At 41.4% G+C, this 24145-nt stretch overlaps 1 protein-coding gene across 2 annotated transcripts in view; it reads right to left on the bottom strand.

Moving 5' to 3' along the window:
* Positions 1-24145, bottom strand: part of LOC109889492 (furin) — a 185181-nt gene that overhangs the window by 149695 nt on the left and 11341 nt on the right. For both annotated transcript variants that reach the window (XM_020480942.2, XM_031822921.1), the window contains exon 2: positions 8142-8441. In XM_020480942.2, the coding sequence (XP_020336531.2) occupies positions 8142-8330 (189 nt within the window). In that variant the 5' untranslated portion in view covers positions 8331-8441. The remainder of the gene's footprint in view (positions 1-8141; positions 8442-24145) is intronic.

The following is a 24145-nucleotide window of genomic DNA, read 5'->3' as shown; positions in this document are numbered from 1 at the left end:
TGTTCTGAGCAAGGAACTGACATGTTAGCTTTCTTACATAGCACATATTGCACTTTTACTTTCTTCTCCAACACTTTGTTTTTGCATTACTTAAACCAAATTGAACATGTTTCATTATTTACTTGAGGCTAAATTGATTTGATTGATGTATTATATTAAGTTAAAATAAGTGTTAATTCACTATTGTTGTAATTGTCATTATTACAAATAAAATACAAAATCGTCGATTAATCGGTATCGGCTTTTTTGGTCCTCCAATAATCGGTATCGGTATCGACGTTGAAAAATCATAAATCGGTCGACCTCTAGTCTGTAGTAACGCCTCAAGCACTGAGGCCTTACACGGAACTCAAACCGGATGCGTGCGTGCGCCATCGTGCATAAATGTATTTTGTCCCCCCACACCAAACACAATCAAGACACGCAGGTTAAAATATCAAAACAAACTCTGAACCAATTACATTAATTTGGGGAAAGGTCGAAAATAATTAAACATTTATAGCAATTTAGCTAGTTAGCTTGCACTTGCTAGCTAATTTGTCCTACTTAGCTAGCTTTCTGTTGCTAGCTAATTTGTCCTGGGATATAAACATTGAGTTGTTATTTTACCTGAAATGCACAAGGTCCTCTACTCCGACATAAAATGGTCAACCGAATCGTTTCTAGTCATCTCTCCTCCTTCTGGGCTTTTTCCTTCTCTTGACTTTATATTGCGATTGGCATCTTTCATAAATTAGGTGCATTACCGCCACTGACCTCGTTCGTCTTTCAGTTACCCACGTGGGTATAACCAATGAGGAGATGGCACGTGGGTATCTGCTTCTATAAACCAATGAGCAGATGGGAGAGGCAGGACTTGCAGCGCGATCTACGTCACAAATAGAATTTACTTATATTTTATCCCGTGGCAACGCAGACGCTCGTTGGCGCACGTGAGCAGTGTGGGTGCAATTATTGAATAATCTAGATTTAAAAATGTATTTTGCAACTCTTGCAACTCCCGCTTCGCCACTCTGGAGTCCCGAGTATCCTGTATCCTGACATTTTGGTTATTTGTGTGGTATTAAAACATTTTATTGTAATGTCTCCCGTCATGTAGAATTGCAGGAAATAATTTTAGAAAATACCATTTATTGTTCTTCAGGGCTAAGGCCCAAATGTTATGAAACTCCAGTGACGTCCCTGGTGGCTGGCCCTAGAGAACATCCACCACAAGAGAGAAAGGAAGTGAGGATGACTAAGCCATCATTCCCCCTGTTCACTCAACCATCCCCAGGCCACACATCCTTTATCTAACCCACCCATCTCCCCAAATAAAGCCACTGTGTAGCCGAGACATTGGAAGACTGCATTAGTTATGTTTATCTCCCTGCTGCCTCCTATCACCTACTCAGAGACAAAAGTCTGAAATACGTCTCATTATATTCTCGTGCGGCTGGTGCCTAAACGAAACAATGACTAAGGATGTACGCCTCCATAATCTCATTTCAGACAACTGTTTAAATGTTGCTTAGCAATCCTCCCCTCTGTCTCTGTCTCTTCCTCTCACTCTCAATCTCAGTCTTTAGCCACTGTTCATCCATTCTCTCCCACTCTTTTTCCCCTCGCCAAATCCTCCCACTCACTCTCCTGCCTTCATAATCTCTCCTCTTTCCTCTCAGTTCTGATCACTCGCTTCTCTCTAACTGGATCCTTTCCTTTTAAACTTCTCCCCTACTCTATTTATATCTAGCTTTCTGCCTCCCTATCTACAACAAATAATAACAATAATTCCCCCAGTCCCTAAATGTCTTTGCTTCATGAAAGAAGCAGAGATGACAGAACTTTACCGATGTCAACTAGATTGAAGCATTCATTCTATTGATTTATGACATTCTGTGATACAGCCCACGATCGAACCAGGGTCTGTAGTGACGGACATCTGGGCAAGAGGCATACCTATGTAAGAATGCTGTTCATTGAGTATAGCTCAGCATTCAAAACCATAGTACCCTCCAAGCTCATCATCAAGCTCGAGGCCCTGGGTCTGAACACCGCCTTGTGCAACTGGGTCCTAGACTTCCTGACTGGTTGCCCCCAGGTGGTGAAGGTTGGAAACAACACCTCCTCTTCGCTGATCCTCAACACTGGGGCCCCACAAGGGTGTGTTCTCAGCCCCCTCCTGTACTCCCTGTTCACCCATGACTGCGTGGCGCCTTCAACTCAATTATCAAGTTTGCAGATGACACAACAGTAGTAGGCTTGATTACCAACAGACAGCCTACAGGGAGGAGGTGAGGGCTCTGGGAGTGTGGTGCCAGGAAAAGAACCTCTCACTCAATGTCAACTAAACTAAGGAGATGACTGTGGAAACAGCAGAGAGAGCACCCCCCTATCCACATTGATGGGACCGCAGTGGAGAAGGTGGATAGCTTCAAGTTCCACAGTGTACACGTCACTGACAAATTGAAATGGTCCACCCACACAGACAGTGTGGTGAAGTTGGCGCAACAGCACCTCTTCAACCTCAGGAGGCTAAAGAAATTTGGCTTAACACCTAAAACGCTCACAAACTCTTACAGATACACAATTGAGAGCATCCTCTCGGGCTGTATCACCGCCTGGTAGGCAACTGCACAGCCCACAGCCGCAAAGCTCTCCAGAGGATGGTGCGGTCTTCCCAACGCATTACCGGGGGCAAACTTCCCGCCCTCCTGGACACCTACAGCACCCGATGCCATAGGAAGGCCAAAAAGATCAGCAAGGACATCAACCACCTGAGCCACTGCCTGTTCACCCCGCTATCATCCAGAAGGCGAGATTAGTACAGGTGCATCAAAGCTGGGACCGAGAGACTGAAAAACAGCTTCTAACTCAAGGCCATCAGACTGCTAAACAGTCATCACTAGCACATCAGAGGCAGCTGCCTATATTAGGGATCACTGGCCACTTTAAGGAAATGAAACACGAGCCACTAACCTCTTACATCGACCCGAGACGCAATCGCCCCATCTAGCCATCAGCAAATGCAAATGCGCTACGCCAAATGCTAATAGCACTCGTTAAAACTCAAACGTTCATTAAAACACACATGCAGGGTACTGAATTAAAGCTACACTCGTTGTGAATCTAGCCAACAAGTCAGATTATTAAAATGCTTTTCGGCGAAAGCATGAGAAGCTATTATCTGATAGCATGCAACACCCCGAAATACCTGAATGCGACGTAAACAAAAGATTTTGCGTAGCCGGCGCTACACAAATAGCAGAAATAAAATATAAAACTTTCATTACCTTTGACGAGCTTCTTTGTTGGCACTCCTATATGTCCCATAAACATCACTATTGGGTCTTTTTTTCGATTAAATCGGTCCATATATACCCAAAATAGCCATCTATGGAAACTGTGTGATTCAGAAAAAAACACAGTTTGAAAACGCTACGTCATTTTTTTAAATTAAAAAAGTTGACGATAAACTTTCACAAAACACTTCGAAATACTTTTGTAATCCATCTTTAGGTATCAGTAAACGTTAATAATCTATCAAATTGATCACGGGGCGATGTGTATTCAATAGCTCCACGATTTCAAATCATCTTCCGAAATCTCTCTTCCAAAACTTCCTGTCGGAGACCGGATGGAAAGTGATCTATCTACCTCGTTTGACCAAGAAACAACGAAAAGGCAATTGACAAGACTGGCGACATCGTGTGGAAGCTGTAGGACTTGCAATCTCGGCCCCATTTAATTTCGTTGCTCTTAAACAATACAATACATGCAAGTTCCAGTTTTCAGTGATCAGTTTTTCTTGCGCTTTTCGATGAAAAAGACGCTCTGTTATAGTCACAGCCGTGATTTAACCAGTTTTAGAAACGTGAGTGTTTTCTATCCTATGCATATACTATATTCCTGGCATGAGTAGCAGGACGCCGAAATATTGCGTGATTTTTAACAGAATGTTCAAAAAAGTAGGGGGTAGGATCAACAGGTTAATAATGTTTCCGTATCTAGCATTACTCATCTCATATGGATAAACTGTACTCTATACTATTCTATGGTATCTTAGTCACTTTTAAATTGTGTTTACATATTGCATCACCCATTTCAAATGTATATACTGTATTGTATTCTATATTACACCACTGACTGTTAAACAGCCATCTCCAGCACATCAGAGGCTGCTGCCTATAGACATAATATTAGGCATCACTGGCCACTTTAAGGAAATGAAACACTAGACACATTTATGTTTCCGTATCTTGCACTACTCATCTCATATGTATAAACTGTACTCTATACTATTCTATGGTATCTTAGTCACTTTAATTGTGTGTAGATATTGCATCACCCATCTCATATGTATATACTGTATTCTATACTATGCCACTGTGTCCAATGCCACTCTGACATATATGTATATATATTCTTAATCCATTCCTTACTTAGATTTATGTGTATTTTGGGTATAGGTTGTAAAACTGTTAGATATTACTTGTTAGATATTACTACACTGTCAGAGCTAGAAGCACAAGCATTTCACTACACCCGCAATTACATCTGATAAACACGTGTATGTGACCAATACATTTGATTTGATTTGGAGAAAAGAAGAAGAGAAGAGAATAAAGATTAATGAGAGTAGGGCTTTACTATGTAGCCTACTGTTTGTCTGTGAGCAGGACTCTGTACCATATGGCATCAGACATCCATCTCTGACAAACCGACCCATCTTCAAGGAGTCCTCTGTTCCCAAACCCACCGTTCAGCATGAGTGAGTAATGACAGAAAAAAACGCAGACGTATGTTTCCCCATTAAATTGATCTATCGGTTTTAGACTGACGAGTCCGAGCATATGGAGGAAGTGATGGGAGGGAAAGAGAAAAAGAGCAGAGAAGGATAAAGCTTTGGGGAGCTTTTGAGAGAATAAACAGAGAGAGCAGAGGGAGATGAAATATATGTGTGCATAAGGAAAGAGTGAAAGTGGACGAGAGCGCAGAGTGAGATGACGAGACGGGGAGGATAGGGAGAGAGAGAAAAAGAGAGCGAGAGAAAGACTAAACTCATGACACATCACCAGAGGACAACGCCCGATACCAAGGTTAAAAAAGACAGGCCAATTTAGGTCCCTCAAAATAACAATCAACCCCTGCCAGTCCTTACAAGCCCTGGATCTCTGATTGGATAAGTCTCTGTCTGCCCTGTGCTTTACTGGCAGAGGCATACAGGTGTTTCAGGCTCGAAACTGGGGCTTCAACTGGGAATACTGGTGTGGTAGTGGGGCCTATACTACAAGGCTGTAGAGAGGGAAAAGACAGAAGAACCCACTTACTATTATTCCATTGTTCCTGTCTACCAGAAGTACCTTCATGATGTGTTCGTAACAAGCGATGAAGGTATAAACATATAACTATCCTCTGGGGGAAAGAATGTGTGAGACTGTGTGTGTGACTGTGTGTGCGGCGTGCACATGTGCGTCAATCTGTGTGGAGCTTGATTGCTTGGCAGTCTCAAAGCAGAATAAGGCCTATTCAATAGAGCAAATAATGACTTGCATTCAAAGAGCCAATTATGAATAAAAGGTTATTTAAGGCACATTTTTCTAATGGCCTCCTCCCCCTCTCCCTCTCTCTCTACAGCAGAATCCTTTCACAGCATCCCAACAGCAGTTCCTGCTAGATGAAATCAATAACCAAAGAACTCCAATCAAAGCCAGCTGAGAGCGAGAAACTACAGCACTTTGAAAAGTAAACAATCAGAGCCAAGGAGACAATTGAGTGGTGATGAGTGTGACAACGAGAGGCATCTCACAAATTAAAAATATCACATCTCATCCTACTACTTTATGACCGCCGTAGGATCTACTACTATAACAGGAGAAAAAACATCTGTGATGGAGCTCAAGACAGAAGCTGCATGGACAGCAACATAAAGAAAGCAGAAGTTAAGCCTAAATTCAATTTGAAAACCGCTCTGAAAATCCTCTTTTTGTGGGGGATAGGGTGGAGGGAGGGTTGGTACTGTAGTTCAGAGCCTCCTACACATGTATTCGATGCAGACAGTGAAGTCTCCTGTGGAGTGACTGGACCAAGGATTCCGTTAGCCGGTAATAGCCGGCTTTTGGACTATACATTTGTTTTGAAATGCCAATAAATAAAACTGGCCAATTGTCCGGGAGAAGAAACAATCCCATTGCGAAATAATGCTTTTTAGCCGATTCGTGAATGTAAAAGTCGATGGAAATACATTCGACTGGCCATGCTTATTGGTCTATAAGTTAATTTGCATAATTTATTTGAATGAAATTGTCGCATGTGTAGGCTACACTATATTCATTTATCACATGCTTACAGCATACAGATACAAAGCCTTTGAGCGGAAAATCTGTCAGACAGCACGAGAGCTACTGCTGCAGCATCTCAAACAGCAACGGAAGGCAGGCTTCATCAGGACGTCACACACTACTTTGTAATGAGCTAGAGGCAGTAGGCTTTGCATTTTGAAAACATATACTTCATTGTATGAAACCTGAACATTTTAATACATATGAGGCATGTCTTAGGCCTGCCTCGCTTCAAAGTAGCCTATTACATCTCCTCTATTTCTAAAGGATATTTAATCTGTCACATGAAACCGCTAGCATGTGCAGTGCCCTTTTGACAAAAGTGTTTTCCCAGTAATTGCATTATGGAATGAACATTTGGGTGTAGCCTAATGCCTTGTGGGCATTGCTGCACTTATAATGTGGAGAAATAATAGATTATCAACATTTTAAGCTAAACATTCTGATCTGTTGCATCAGACTCATTGCTTTTTAACGTTAAAAAAAAAAATGTGGCCTAGGTCTACTGGTTGTATGAATTTGGGATCTGTCTTCCCACAACTGACCCAGAATCTGTTTGGAATAGGCTACTTCTCGACAAGCTGACCAATAGAATAGGTAAACTTTTCTAACGTGGGGGATAGTATATTGACATAGGATAGTGATTTTGCTTTTTGTTACTTGTCTTGTTGGCTGAGGAAAAGTAAATGTGGACAGTTATTCTAACATCTACAAAATCAGAATTGGGTAAGGACTGTGCATCGTTGCATCCTCTACTTGCATGTTCTGTTAATATGAATTACCATAATCTAAAATGTCATTTCTGTCATTCTGAGCACCGTGGGTGGACGCCCTGATCAGGTTACGCACCCAATGCATATGGGTCCTAAAATGCTGCTGGTTAAATGTCCGGGGCCACTTTTTCCTAACAGAAACCCTGACACACACACGGTATGGTATGCCCAAATTAACTATACTGAACAAAAATATAAATGCATCATGCAACAATTTCAGATTTTACTGAGTTACAGTTCATATAAGGAAATTAGTCCATTTAAATAAATGCATTATGCCCTAATCTATGGATTTCACATGACTGGGCAGGAGTTCACCCATGTGACTGAGTTTTTCCCCACAAAAGGGCTTTATTACAGACAGAAATACTCCTCAGTTTCATGAGCTGTCCAGGTGGCTGGTTTCAGACAATCCCGCAGGTGAAAAAGCCGGATGTGGGGGTCCTGGGTTAGTGTGGTTACACATGCTCTGTGGTTGTGAGGCCGGTTGACAAAAGTACACATATTAGAGTGGCCTTTTATTGTCCCCAGCACAAGGTGTACCTGTGTAATGATGATGCTGTTTAATCAGCTTATTGATATGCCACATCTGCCAGGTAGATGGATTATCTTGGCAAAGGAAAAATGCTCACAAACAGAGATGTAAACGAATAAACCTTTGGTGCATATGGAACATTTTGGGGATCTTTTATTTCAGCTTAATATGGGACCAACACTTGACATTCAGCTTTTATTTCAGCTTAATATGGGACCAACACTTGACATTTGCGTTCATATTTTTGTTCTGTATAGAACCCATAGGAGGAGTGCAGGCTTTAGCTGACAGATGAACTCAGCAAGGGATGGAAGAGTCATGACATACACTCTGACTCTCACGAGGGCTTATAGGCTGTCCTGTCTGTATATCTTGTTGCACATTAAAGCCTGTTGAGCAGGCTGTCACTGAAATAGAACAGAGTTTCAACTGACCACAGATGCAGGGCATAGAGAGATCATACACTCTGACTGACTAGAGGGGTTCCACAGGGTGCACTGCTGTGCTACTCACATTGCCATGGTTGATGAAGCCGTGTTTCCTGGCAATTCGGTCAGCCTCCTGCGGTCCCCCCTCTATGTGGACCGCCCAGGTGTTAGTGTAGACCTCCTCTCCAGCAGTCAGCTTAGCAGTCAACTCCAGTGCTGCGGACAGGAGGACCAGGAGAGTCCCAAGCTGCAGCAGGGCCAGCCTGGCATCCATGAAAAGGAGAACAGGGGAACTCCGTCCGTCTGTCTTTCTGGGGTGGAGAAGTCTCAATGCTCACCAGTAACAGCACTGGCCTCCCTCACAGCAGCCAAATAGAGAAGTGACCTAAAGAAAAAAAGAACAAAGTTATAAAACCACACATTGACTCGTAAACACATACATGCATGTATGCAGGAATGCACGCAAACACACACAGGTACTTGTTCACTCGGTGTGCCGTGCGCACAACCCCACATGCCACAGCACAGAGCAAAAATAAAAGACCACAGCATGCATTCTGTAGAATGCATTCACTTTCTACCACCACAGTTTATTCTAGAGACACAGAGACAGACTTTCTCTAGCTGAAAGAGGCTACAACAGCATGAGAGACTGCCTCTTCAAGTGTTTGTGCTTCATGCTTTGAGCCGATCAGCAAAACACAAGGAATAACCCTAAAACAAGTAGAGCGGTAATTGAACAAGTTGGAGCGCAATCCATATGAAGGCGAAACAGGATCAAGAGAGTAGGGTTGCTTGCGAGAGAAGTCCTACTGTGCGAAGGCAGCTTGCATTATTCTGGGCTTTTGACAGTCTGACTTCAATCTTAGTTGTGAGCCGTCATGTGGGGAAGAGCTAAGCTGTAATTTGTGCTGAGGCTGTGCTATCTAAAAACAGAGTGGGTAAAGCTCTGTCTGTCTCCCCTGAGAACACTCAGCCTTTCCATAGATGGGCTTTTCAGTTACACAGACAGTACAGTAAGAATAGAGACTCAGGAAGCCCCCCAGGCATAACTTACGGTGATGATGCAGGGCAATTCCACGGTAACGGAATTACGCTACTCTATACACAATGGCTACTTATAACTGTGGAGATACAAACTTTGGTAATGGAATTACGGTAAAATCTCCCTCAGCTTTTTATGAGACCATGTTTCCCAAAAAGTCTTAAATATCTGCTCCGAATTAAGATTCAAAGGTGCATATTGCAGAGAGAATGGGGTGTCAGCTATGATATGGCACCTTGAGTTTGAAAATAATCTATTTTGGTTATTCAACTACAGTAAGTGAAGTGGATTTACACCCGGTAACAGAATTACGGTAACAGAAATACATCATGGGTCCCTGATCAGTACAGATCAGGGACCCATGATGTAATTCTGTATTGTGTATATGAATGTCAATCTCCTTATGTTTCACAAGTTTGGACATCACAGCGCAGCACAGTAGAGTACAGTGCAGTGCAGAACAATACAAAACAGCAGAGTAGTACGCATCGGTCCCCGATTCAAATGTTTAAGATAGGCCTGCATCGGTCCAAGGACCCCAAACCCGCATTGGTCAGAAAATCGATTAAAACGCTATGAATTGCAGATTCATTTATTTTTTCCTCAAATTAATTTCTATCTACCTTCCCGAAAATACCTAGTATTTTGTGACAACTGATGCGTTATCTCCTTCAGTGTTGAACTAAGCATGTAACCGTATTGACAGTAATTGATCTACAAGTAATTTTGCATGCTGAACAACCCTAGGTAATATCAGTAGCTTAGTCAAACTGCGCAGTGTCCAGCATCGCACACTGACTAACGCGAGATAGGCGGCTTGTTCCTGATCTTCTGCGCGGCACCTTCAGCATACCAAATGCTAAAGTGGCTTGCGCGATATTAGGTTGTCAAACAACTAATAAAGCCTATGTAATTTGCTAGGTTACTGTCATCTATAAACTGTTTGTAAATTGTGTTTACTGGAGTAAAAGTAAGCTACCCGAGACACAACTCATCTGGCTATGAGCTACCTGCTGAACAGGTACAGTACTTGCTCAGGTTCACCATCAGCAATAGTTTTGGTAGTTTTCCTTTAAACAATCAGTGTATATGGTCATTTTTAGATATACAGGGTAAAGTTTCACAATACTAGCTCAAACACAATCTGTAAAATGACAAGCTAATTAGTGGGTGATGGTGATTTCAGAACCAAAGTGGGAGACAAATAACATAGGCCACATTGCCCATGGTAGTGGGTTGGTAGATGTTTAGTCATTTCAGACTAGGTGCCTACATACAGTGGGGCAAAAAAGTATTTAGTCAGCCACCAATTGTGCAAGTTCTCCCATTTAAAAAGATGAGAGAGGCCTGTAATTTTCATCATAGGTACACTTCAACTATGACAGACAAAATGAGAAAAGAAAATCCAGAAAATCACATTGTAGGATTTTTAATGAATTTATTTGCAAATTATGGTGGAAAATAAGTATTTGGTCACCTACAAACAAGCAAGATTTCTGGCCCTCACAGACCTGTAACTTCTTCTTTAACTTCTTGGATATAGGGGGCGCTCTTTTAATTTATGGATAAAAAAACATGCCCGTTTTAAGTGCAATGTTTTGTCACGAAAAGATGCTCGACTATGCATATAATTGACAGCTTTCGAAAGAAAACACTCTGACGTTTCCAAAACTGCAAAGATATTATCTGTGAGTGCCACAGAACTCATGCTACAGGCGAAACCAAGATGAAACTTCAAACAGGAAATGAGCAGAATTTGAGGCTCTGTTTTCCATTGTCTCCTTATATGGCTGTGAATGCACCAGGAATGAGCCTGCCCTTTCTGTCGTTTCTCCAAGGTGTCTGCAGCATTGTGACGTATTTGTAGGCATATCATTGGAAGATTGGCCATAAGAGACTACATTTACCAGGGGTCTGCCCGGTGTCCTTTGTCTAAATTGGTGCGTAATCTACAAGCTGCACGCAGTCATCCAGTGATTGAGAGGAGAGAGGAGGCTTTCACGAACGATATATCATGAAGAGATATGTGAAAAACACCTTGAGGATTGATTCTAAACAACGTTGACCATGTTTCAGTCGATATTATGGAGTTAATTTGGAAAAAAGTTCGGTATTTTGATGACTGAATTTTCGGGTTTTTTTGGTAGCCAAACGTGACGCACCAAACGGAGCGATTTCTCCTAAACAAATAATCTTTCAGGAAAAACTGAGCATTTGCTATCTAACTGAGAGTCTCCTCATTGAAAACATCTGAAGTTCTTCAAAGGTAAATTATTTATTTGAATGCTTTTCTGTTTTTTGTGAAAATGTTGCCTGCTGATGCTAACGCTAAATGCTACGCTAGCTACGCTAGCTGTTACACAAATGCTTGTTTTGCTATGGTTGAGAAGCATATTTTGAAAATCTGAGATGACAGTGTTGTTAACAAAAGGCTAAGCTTGAGAGCTAGCATATTCATTTCATTTGCGATTTTCATGAATAGTTAACGTTGTGTTATGCTAATGAGCTGCGGGGATAATTACAATCCTGGATACAGGTTTTTTTCGTAGCTAAACGTGATGAACAAAACAGAGCGATTTGTCCTAAACAAATCATCTTTTTGGAAAAACTGAACATTTGCTATCTAACTGAGAGTCTCCTCATTGAAAACATCTGAAGTTCTTCAAAGGTAAATGATTTTATTTGAATGCTTTTCTTGTTTTTGTGAAAATGTTGCCTGCTGATGCTAACGCTAAATGCTATGCTAGCTACGCTAGCTGTTACACAAATGCTTGTTTTGCTATGGTTGAGAAGCATATTTTGAAAATCTGAGATGACAGTGTTGTTAACAAAAGGCTAAGCTTGAGAGCTAGCATATTAATTTCATTTCATTTGTGATTTTCATGAATAGTTAACGTTGCGTTATGGTAATGAGCTTGAGGCTGTATTCACGATCCCAGATCCGGGATGGCTAGAATCAAGAGGTGAGGCTCCTCTGTCCTCCACTCATTACCTGCATTAATGGCACCTGTTTGAACTTGTTATCAGTATAAAAGACACTTGTCCACAACCTCAAACAGTCACACTCAACTCCACTATGGCCAAGACCAAAGAGCTGTCAAAGGACACCAGAAACAAAATTGTAGACCTGCACCAGGGTGGGAAGACTGAATCTGCAATAGGTGAGCAGCTTGGTTTTGAAGAAATCAACTGTGGGAGCAATTATTAGGAAATGGAAGACATATAAGACCACTGAAATCTCCCTCGATCTGAGGCTCCACGCAAGATCTCACCCTGTGGGGTCAAAATTATCACAAGAACGGTGAGCAAAAATCCCAGAACCACACAGGGGGACCTAGTGAATGACCTGCAGAGAGCTGGGACCAAAGTAACAAAGCCTACCATCAGTAACACACTATGCCGCCAGGGACTCAAATCCTGCAGTGCCAGACGTGTCCCCCTGCTTAAGCCAGTACATGTCCAGGCCCGTTTGAAGTTTGCTAGAGAGCATTTGGATGATCCAGAAGAAGATTGGGAGAATGTCATATGGTCAGATGAAACCAAAATATAACTTTTTGGTAAAAACTCAACTCGTCGTGTTTGGAGGACAAAGAATGCTGAGTTGCATCCAAAGAACACCATACCTACTGTGAAGTATGGGGGTGGAACCATCATGCTTTGGGACTGTTTTTCTGCAAAGAGACCAGGACGACTGATCGGTGTAAAGGAAAGAATGAATGGGACCATGTACCTTCCATCAGCAAGGGCATTGAAGATGAAACGTGGCTGGGTCAGCATGACAATGATCCTAAACACCGCCCGGGCAACGAAGGAGTGGCTTCGTAAGAAGCATTTCAAGGTCCTGGAGTGGCCTAGCCAGTCTCCAGATCTCAACCCCATAGAAAATCTTTGGAGGGAGTTGAAAGTCTGTGTTGCCTAGCAACAGCCCCAAAACATCACTGCTCTAGAGGAGATCTGCATGGAGGAATGGGCCAAAATACCAGCAACAGTGTGTGAAAACCTTGTGAAGACTTACAGACAACGTTTGACCTCTGTCACTGCCAACAAAGGGTATATAACAAAGTATTGAGATAAACATTTGTTATTGACCAAATACTTATTTTCCACCATAATTTGCAAATAAATTCATAAAAAAATCCTACAATGTGATTTTCTGGATTTTCTTTCTCTAATTTTGTCTGTTATAGTTGAAGTGTACCTATGATGAACAGGCCTCTCATCTTTTTAAATGGGAGAACTTGCACAATTGGTGGCTAACTAAATACTTTTGGGTCCTTGTGATGGAAATGCCCTGCAGTCTTAGATGTCAATGTCTGCTCTGCGCTGACTGGACCACCCATTATTCAATAAGCTGAAGGCAATTTAACATGATCAGGCTTAAGGTGGGAAAACATAGTTATTGATATCCCAGTCTCACGGTGACCATTAAAATCTGAATCTGTCAAAAAACATTCCATAAAACATCTAGGACACAACGTTCCTTATCTTTAATTAGGAGGATCTATCCATCTTAGACAACAGAGGCAGAGGATAGGACTGAGTGGGAGAACATCACATCCAGTGTTTTCCTACAGACAAATTTTCAGCTAGCGACTTCATATTAACTAGACTACTTTTAATTTAAAAGCTTAAGTTCGCCAGCCCGACGAGCCCTTTCCTTCTAGAATGAACGATACGCATCTTCTAGCAATCTAATGATAGGATAGGCGCCTGTCACTCACACTGCGAGTGATGACAGGTAAACGCAGTATGTCTGCGTCAAATTTCTTTACACGGAGGAAGGAGAAAACATGATGCTTGTTAATTTGCACATCCCATGTAATGTAAGTGGTAACGATGAGTTGAAATCCACTTAGCCTAATTATTGTTTTCTGGCACACTCATTTAGTTTAGCATGTTTCACATAGCCTATGTGCCACAGGCTATGTGGTTATATGTCCATGGTATTGCATTGGGACAAGTAAACCAAAGGATTTTCTAGGTTTCCTTTCCTCGGATGTTGGGGCTTGCCAGACAGTGACGCTAAAGTGAGTGACTCGTCTCATCAATCAGCGTAGTCTACCGAATCGTATCAGTGAGTTCATTAGGCTCCCTAATTTGCATAGGCTACTGGTAGATGTAGGCTTTTAGGCATTTATCTGCAGATGAATAATGAAAACATCTGATGAAAATGGTGAATCATCACTGCAGCAATAGGTAGTGGAGAGCCTCATTCTGGTCCAAATACACTATATATACAAAAGTATGTGGACTCCCCTTCAAATTAGTGGATTCGGCTATTTCAGCCACACCAGTTGCTGACTGGTGAATAAAGCACACAGCTATGCAGTCTCCATATACAAACATTGGCAGTAGAATGGCCCGAACATCCAGGCGCAACAACGGCTCAGCTGCAAAGTGGTAGTCCACACAATCTCACAGAATGGGACCGCAGAGTGCTGAAGCTTGTAGTGTGTAAAATTCGTCTGTCCTTGGTTGCTACACTCACCAAGTTCCAAACTGCTTCTGGAAGCAATGTCAGCACAAGAACTGTTAGTCGGAAGCTTCATGAAAGGGGTTTCCATGGCCGAGCAGCCAAGCATCTGGAGCAGTGAAACGCGTTCTCTGCAGTGATGAATCACGCTTCACCATCTGGCAGTGCGACGGACGAATTTGGCAGATGCCAGGAGAAGGCCACCTGCCCCAATGCATAGTGCCAACTGTGTCACACCTGCTCCCGCTCCCCCTCCCTTGCACTCAAAGGCGGCAGGCTCCCCAGCATTACGCACTCCTGCCACCATCATTACGCACACCTGCCTTCCCCCCATCACGCACATCAGCTATTATTGGACTCACCTGGACTCAATCACCTGTGTCATTACCTCCCCTATATCGGTCTGTTCCCAAGCTCTGTTCCCTGATTCATTATTAATGTTTGTTTGTCATTTTTGTTGTTATCTGTTTCTGACGCTGTTCCTGTTCGATGTCTGTTCCATATTAAAATGTTCAACTCCCCGTACCTGCTTCTCTTCTCCAGCGTCGGTCCTTACAAACTGTAGAGTTTGGTGGAGGAGGAATAATAGTCTGAGGATGTTTTCATGGTTTGGGCTCGGCCTTTAGTTCCAGTGAAGGCAAATCTTAACGCAACAGCATTCAATTACATTTTACACAAAGTTGTGCTTCCAACTTTGTGGCAACAGTTTGGGAAGGCCCTTTCCTGTTTCAGCATGACAATGTCCCCGTGCACAAAGCAAGGTCCATACAGAAATGTTTTGTTGAAATGTGTGGAAGAACTTGACTGGCCTGCACAGAGCCCTGACCCAAACCCTATTGAACACCTTTGAGAAGAATTGGAACGCCGACTGCGAGCCAGGCCTAATCACCCAACATCAGTGCCAAAACTCACTAATGCTCTTGTGGCTGAATGGAAGCAAGACTTCACAGCAATGTTTCAACATCTAGTAGAAAGCCTTCCCAGAAGAGTGGAGGCTGTTATAGCAGCAAAGGGGGGGACCAACTCCATATTAATGCCCATGATATTGGAATGAGATGTTCGACAAGCAGGTGTCCACATAATGAAATACACTACATAACCAAAGTAAGTAAGTTAGTTTACGCAAAGTTCCCTATGCTGGACAGAACGTGTTACTATATTACACAGACTAACATTTTCACCACACAAGAATTACAGGAAATACACATCCTTTTTACCTCAGATTCTTGATGTTAGTATTAAAGTGTATAGTTCACAATCTCATGAAATCATTTGCTTAAAACAGATCAATATCTTTGATTTAGTACCCGTGTTTGTCATACGTGGCAGTCCGTAGTGGGACTTAGAACGCAGCTGTCCTTTTCAAACCACATGGCAAAAAGAAAAATGTGGGTGCTCCTCTTTGGGTTCACATTGATTTGAGGGTTAAACTATCATTCTAATGAAAGCCAACCCCTGTCACTACTTAGAAACAGATTTGAGGTAGTGATTTGTTTAAATTATTTAGTCAAAAAAGTGTTGTTTCCTTTTCCGTATTGGCCATCTACCGGAAAAAAATCTCAGAGAGATATGTTGATAAATGGCTACGACAGGTTGTCATCTATCAACAGGTATAGAGCGCATTTGGAAAGTATTCAGACCCTTTGACTTTTTCCACATTTTATTACGTTGCAGTCTTATTCTAAAATTGATTAAATGGTTATTTTCCCTCAATCTACACACAATACCCCATAATGACAAAGCAAAAACAGATTTTTTTTACATTTTGCAAATGTATAAAAAAAACAACTGAAATAAAACATTTACATAAGTATTCAGACCGTTTACTAAGTACTTTGTTGAAGCACATTTGGCAGCGATTACAGCCTCGAGTCTTGGGTATGACGCTATGGGAGTTTCTCCCATTCTTCTCTGCAGATCCTCTCAAGCTCTGTCAGGTTGGATGGGGAGCATCACAGCTATTTCAGGTCTCTCCAGAGATGTTTGATCGGGTTCAAGTCCAGGCTCTGGCTGGGCCACTCAAGGACATTCAGAGATTTGTTCTGTTTTCAATTGGGGTGGGTCGTGGGTGGAACCCTTACGTCACCTCACAACTTGGCTGTCACTTTGAGAAACATGTCGAAGAGGCGCCAATTAGTTTTTAAAAAACGAATCATTCGACCCTAACCCCTAAATGCAGAGCAATACCCAGTTATTATTATGAGTCAGGCAATAAGCTGTTTTGCAAATTCTATCAACATACTATTGATTGGACACGTAAAATTACGTGTGACAACCACTTAAAGTCTAAAGCCCATGTGAAGAACATGGAAAAGCACTGTGTTAGCCAGATCATACATCTTCAAACGACAATTACTATTGCAAGCGCATCAGCAGATTCAATACGATCATTTATTCAGGACTTTGTGGCTGTGTGCGCCGAGTCTGACATCCCCTTAGAAAAGCTAAGAAAGCTACAACAGTTTCTAGTGAAGCATTGCAATCAGGGAAGGGCGTTACCCGAAAATGAGAGGAGCCTCCGTCAAACTTACCTGCCCCGTGTGTTCAATCAACATATGACTGCCGTTCTACAGAAGATCCGTGGGAAGAAGTTTGCGGTGGTCATTGATGACACAACAGATCCAAGGGATTGCAGCGCTCTAAACATTGTTATTGGTGAGTTAATTTAACAGCCTATTAATATACTGTTGCAATAGCCTACATTTACATTCTGCAATGTGAATTGTCCAGATGCAAATTGTGATATTCTAAACAAGTTATCATGGTGAAATATAGCGATGCATAATGTCAGCAGCTGTCTGCCTCCATCTAGCTAACTATCACATCATCTATATTGTGTTTATACTTGAAATTTAAATAACACTTATTTTGTCACAATATTATTTTAGGTTAAAACAATTAAAGTTGTTCCTTATTTTTCATTGCACGTGTTAAACCAGTACTTTCTGGTGGATATCGTTTTCATGGACAGACGCAACTTTTCAACGTTTTCCCAAGCTGTACTAGCCTCCCTCTACAGCAACGATCTGAACCTGAATGATGCCTGGGCAGTGGTTACAGATAGTGCCTCCTACTGCCTGAAGGCATAAAAGGAGGTTCTGAAAGGAGTGATGCCCAACAGTGTCCATGTAACCTATCTCTGCCATGTAATCAATCTGGTGGGTGAGACCTGGCACCACTACAAATATTTCTCTGAAGTTGTATCACTTGTGACATGGATGAGATCTGTCTTCTTCGAGAAGCCTGCCAGAAAGATAATATAGGTGAGATTCCTTATTATGAAGGAGTTTGAGCAGGTCAAGGCTCCTCCTGAAGCAGTGAGAATAGCTGGTTTGAAACAGTGAAGTACCTTGCAGAGCATGTTCATCTGTACAGAGTTTTTGTTGGCAGAAAAGTCATCAACCCGGGCAGTCACAAACATCCTCAGCCAGCTGGAAACATGAGGAGAAGGTTGCTGCATTGTCGCCTAGATTCTTGCATTACTTTTTTCCCATTTACAATGAAACACTCAGTAAAACTCTGAATTGGAGCGCTAGCCTTGATTAAAAAAGTGCAATGTGTTGCATCATTACAAATGTACTGTTATCTTATTACATTGTTTACGTTTTATTCATTCACATTATTAGACACTCTTTCTGATGATAAAATTAGCATAAATCATAACACAAAATTCAGAAAAATGTCAACGGAAAGAACAGAATTGGGAAAAAATTGAATAGATTTCATAAGGCCCTAATTATGCTTAGGCTCATGTATAAAAATACTGGGCAGGCCATTATTTTGGCTACCATGGCTATCCCCTGATAGATTGACAATGCCCCCATCCACAGGCAGCGAGTAGTCACTGAATGGTTTTATGAGAATGAAAATTATGTAAACCATATGCCATGGCCGTTTCGGTCACCAGATCTCAACCCAATTGAACGCTTTTGCGAGAATCTGGAGCGGTGCATCAGACAGCTTTTCCACCACCATCAACAAAACACCAAATTATGGTAAATATTGTGGAAGAATGGTGTCACATCACTCCAATAAAGTTACAGACAATTGTAGAATCTATGCCAAGGTGCATTGAAGCTGTTCTGGCTCGTGGTGACCCAACACCCTATTAAGACAAGTTGGTGTTTCCTTTATTTCGGCAGTTACATATTAGGCCTATATCTGAATCCTACTTTTGAAACACTTCTGGAGTAGCTATCCAGCTTTCCTTTCTTCCAATGCCATCTTAAAACATAATGGTCAAGTTACCAGGTTGTTAACCAGAGTTAATCTTGGAAACACAAAATTACATTCTGTTATGAGATATTTTGAAGAATGCCTAATCAGACTTCTTACAGGTGACGTGCAAAGGGAAGTGAACTTTTACAGATTCAAAAGTGCTTCCCATTCTTAAGTTTTGTTTTTGCATCTTTAACATTCTGTTTTGTACATCAGCTTCAAACAGCTGAAAATACAATATTTTTGGTAATTGAAAAGATATTTCACAGCGGTTTCGATGGCACATTGATTCTCTCCCAAACTCGGTTCTTGGGCCCCCCTGGATGCACGTTTAGTTTTTTGCCCTAGCACTACGCAGTTGATTTAAATAATCAAAGCTTGATGATGAGTTGGGGGGCCCAGAACCAAGTTTGGGAAACCCTGCTCTAAACTATACATTGCTTGTTTTGTCACATAAAATGAAATTAGGCAAACTATTAGAATTTTAGCAACCAGGAAATGGGGGCGGGATTTCTGCATATTGCAGCTTTTAACTTTCATATCAATGAGATCATTTTCAAAAAACAAAAAGGTTAAATTACTCAAAACACACAGTTTAAAATTACACTGCCATATTTCCATGTTACGATGACCACCTGTTCTAATTAGCTAGATAGCGCCTTCGAACACATGTCTGTAAGTCGCTCAGGATAAGAGCGTCTACTAAATTACTAAAATGTCAAATGTAGGCGAAGAACGACACCAGAACATTTTTGCAACTGAAAAACACTGTCGGCTGCAACTGTTAAAACGGGTTAAACCAGAGTATAGAAAGTGTTTGTTTTGCATTTGTGAAATTATTTTGATGTGATATGAAAGTCACTTTATGTTTCTACAATACGATTCACAATTAGATAGAGTATTTGGTTGTTTTGTGTGCCAGAGCCAGTTTCCCTCTGAACATAACCTATAAGGTCCTTGGACGTTAAAGGAGTAGGCTCGCCTACACTCCTTAACAGTACATTCTTGGGCTAACTGGACACTAAACAATGATACAAATCTATACCACACAAATAAAACATTGCCATTCAGTGTATTATCTGGGTGAATATTATAGCTACAGTTAACTGGCAATTATGCAAAAAATGTACTACTGTACATGCAGCAGCATACTGTTTACCTTCTGTAACAAACTGATACTGGAGTTGGGTGATGCTGTTTCACTCAAAGACTTAGTGAAGCTGATATCTCCTTCAGAACTCTCTTTAAATAAATTAGCATTGAATGACCCTATCCCTCCCTTTTTCCAGCTGACTTGAGTTCCAGTCACTCCTAAAGCGCTCTCTGGTCCCTGTATACGCACCACTACCAATTTGAAAGGAGAACTCCCTAATTTGACTATAGTATCCACCCTTTTGGCGCTGTTGTAGATCTGAAAGAAATGGATAGGTGTTAGCAGCAATATGGCAAAACCCAGGCAAGGTGAAATACAGTAATTACATTGTTTAAACCTATCCATGCCTCAAAGCTAATGGCGAGCCTTGGGAGCTATGGGTCGATGAGGGATTCAGCAGCACTACACTACTGAGAAGTGGAGGAGTTCAGCACAGTGATTACCACACTGTGTGTGTATTCATTACTGTTTTAATGTGATCAAAAAGTAGTTGGGTGGTAGCTATAACTGGCGGTAAGTCTGCATATCAGCAGCTGTAAACGACACTAACTTGTCTTTCTCTCTGCATTATCAGACTGGAGAGTGCCAAGGATTGATCAGTATTGGTCTATACAAAGCAGGTAGGTAGATCTTGTAAAATGATACAGGAAAACTGACAAAGTGATCCAGGATGAACCTATCTGCTGTTGAAGAGCATGAATTGGCAGTTTGAAACAGTTTCTCCTGATAAAGATGAAGACAAGCAGCAACAAAGTGCTCTCAAGAACCTAAACACCCACCAAGGGCGTGTCAACACCCACATTTTTTATGAATTTATTGCAAATTATGGTGTTATTTACTTTTGTTATTGACCAAATACTTATTTTCCACCATAATTTGCAAATAAATTCATTAAAAATCCTACAATGTGATTTTCTGGATTTTCCCCCCTCATTTTGTCTGTCATAGTTGAAGTGTACCTATGATGAAAATTACAGGCCTCTCTCATCTTTTTAAGTGGGAGAACTTGCACAATTGGTGGCTGACTAAATACTTTTTTGCACTATTGGTTAGAGCCTGTAAGTAAGCATTTCACTGTAAGGTTGTATTCGGCACACGTGACAAATAAACTTTGATTTGGTGACATTGTCATGCTGGAGGGTCATGTCAGGATGAGCCTGCAGGAAGGGTACCACATGAGGGAGGAGGATGTCTTCCCTGTAAAGCACAGTGTTGAGATTGCCTGCAATGACAACAAGCTCAGTCCAAAGATGCTGTGACACACCGCCACCGCCCCCAGACCATGACGGACCCGCCACCTCGATCCCGCTCCAGAGTACAGGCCTCGGAGTAATGCTCAGTCCTTCGATGATAAACGCGAATTCGACAGATTATTTCACTGTATCACAATTCCAGTGGGTCAGATGTTTACATACACTAAGTTGACTGTGCCTTTAAACAGCTTGGAAAATTCCAGAAAATGATGTCATGGGTTTAGAAGCTTATTGTGGGAAGCCTGTGGAAGGCTACCCAAAACAATTGAAAGGCAATGCTACCAAACACTTAATTAGTATATGTAAACTACTGACACACTGGGAATGTGATGAAAGAAATAAAAGCTTAAATAAATACATCTCTATTATTCTGACATCCTAACTGATCTAAGACTGGGAATTTTTACTAGGATTAAATGTCAGGAATTGTGAAAAATGAGTTTAAAAGTATTTGGCTGAGGTGTATGTAAACTTCCAAACTTCAACTGTATGTACACACACACACACACATTTTTTTTGTTCATTTAAAATAAAATTGATCAGAAATACGGTGTAGACATTGTTAATGTTGTAAATGACTATTGTAGCTGGAAACAGCTGATTTTTAATGGAATAGCTACATAGGGGTTCAGAGGCCCATTATCAGTAACCATTACTCCTGTGTTCCAATGGCACGTTGTGTTAGCTAATTCAAGTTTATAATTTTAAAAGGTTAATTGATCATTAGAAAACCCTTTTGCAATTATGTTAGCACAGCACAAAACTGTTGTTCTGATTAAATAAGCAATAAAACTGGCCTTTAGACAAGTTGAGTATCTGGAGCATCAGAATTTGTGGGTTCTATTACAGGTTCAAAATGGCCAGAAACAAATAACTTTCTGCTGAAACTCGTCAGTCTATTCTTGTTCTGAGAAATAGATTCTATTCCATGCGGGAAATTGCCTGTGTACTACTTCCTTCAGAGAACAGCGCAAACTGGCTTTAACCAGAATATAAAGAGGAGTGGGAGGCCCCGGTGCACAACTGAGCCAGAGGACAAGTACATTAGAGTGTCTAGTTTGAGAAACAGATGCCTCACAAGTCCTCAACTGGCAGCTTCATTAAATAGTACCCACAAAACAACAGTCTCAACGTCAACAGTGAAGAGGCGACTCCCGGATGCTGGCCTTCCACACAGTACCAGTCAAAGGTTTGGACACACCTATACCTTCAAGGGTTTTTCTTTATTTGGACTATTTTCTACATTGTTCTGACATCAAAACTATGGAATAACACACATGGAATCATGTAGTAACTAAAAATCGTGTTAACCAAATCAAAATACAGTGCCTTGCGAAAGTATTCGGCCCCCTTGAACTTTGCGACCTTTTGCCACATTTCAGGCTTCAAACATAAAGATATAAAACTATAAGATATAAAGAATCAACAACAAGTGGGACACAATCATGAAGTGGAACAACATTTATTGGATATTTCAAACTTTTTTAACAAATCAAAAACTGAAAAATTGGGCGTGCAAAATTATTCAGCCCCTTTACTTTCAGTGCAGCAAACTCTCTCCAGAAGTTCAGTGAGGATCTCTGAATGATCCAATGTTGACCTAAATGACTAATGATGATAAATACAATCCACCTGTGTGTAATCAAGTCTCTGTATAAATGCACCTGCACTGTGATAGTCTCAGAGGTCCGTTAGATGCGCAGAGAGCATCATGAAGAACAAGGAACACACCAGGCAGGTCCGAGATACTGTTGTGAAGAAGTTTAAAGCCGGATTTGGATACAAAAAGATTTCCCAAGCTTTAAACATCCCAAGGAGCACTGTGCAAGCGATAATATTGAAATGGAAGGAGTATCAGACCACTGCAAATCTACCAAGACCTGGCCGTCCCTCTAAACTTTCAGCTCATACAAGGAGAAGACTGATCAGAGATGCAGCCAAGAGGCCCATGATCACTCTGGATGAACTGCAGAGATCTACAGATGAGGTGGGAGACTCTGTCCATAGGACAACAATCAGTCGTATATTGCACAAATCTGGCCTTTATGGAAGAGTGGCAAGAAGAAAGCCATTTTTTAAAGATATCCATAAAAAGTGTTGTTTAAAGTTTGCCACAAGCCACCTGGGAGACACACCAAACATGTGGAAGAAGGTGCTCTGGTCAGATGAAACTAAAATTTTACTTTTTGGCAACAATGCAAAACGTTATGTTTGGCGTAAAAGCAACACAGCCCATCACCCTGCACACACCATCCCCACTGTCAAACATGGTGGTGGCAGCATCATGGTTTGGGCCTGCTTTTCTTCAGCAGGGACAGGGAAGATGGTTAAAATTGATGGGAAGATGGATGGAGCCAAATACAGGACCATTCTGGAAGAAAACCTGATGGAGTCTGCAAAAGACCTGAGACTGGGACGGAGATGTGTCTTCCAACAAGACAATGATCCAAAACATAAAGCAAAATCTACAATGGAATGGTTAAAAAATAAACATATCCAGGTGTTAGAATGGCCAAGTCAAAGTCCAGACCTGAATCCAATCGAGAATCTGTGGAAAGAACTGAAAACTGCTGTTCACAAATGCTCTCCATCCAACCTCACTGAGCTCGAGCTGTTTTGCAAGGAGGAATGGGAAAAAATGTCAGTCTCTCGATGTGCAAAACTGATAGAGACATACCCCAAGCGACTTACAGCAGTAATCGCAGCAAAAGGTGGCGCTACAAAGTATTAACTTAAGGGGGATGAATAATTTTGCACGCCCAATCTTTCAGTTTTTGATTTGTTAAAAAAGTTTGAAATATCCAATAAATGTCATTCCACTTCATGATTATGTCCCACTTGTTGTTGATTCTTCACAAAAAAATACAGTTTTATATCTTTATGTTTGAAGCCTGAAATGTGGCAAAAGGTCGCAAAGTTCAAGGGGGCCGAATACTTTCGCAAGGCA

This window comes from Oncorhynchus kisutch, linkage group LG4 (assembly GCF_002021735.2).
Source record: "Oncorhynchus kisutch isolate 150728-3 linkage group LG4, Okis_V2, whole genome shotgun sequence".
NCBI classification, from domain to species: Eukaryota; Metazoa; Chordata; class Actinopteri; order Salmoniformes; family Salmonidae; genus Oncorhynchus; species Oncorhynchus kisutch.
Note: the sequence above shows the minus strand (reverse complement) of the source record. Positions and strands in the feature narration are given on the sequence as shown.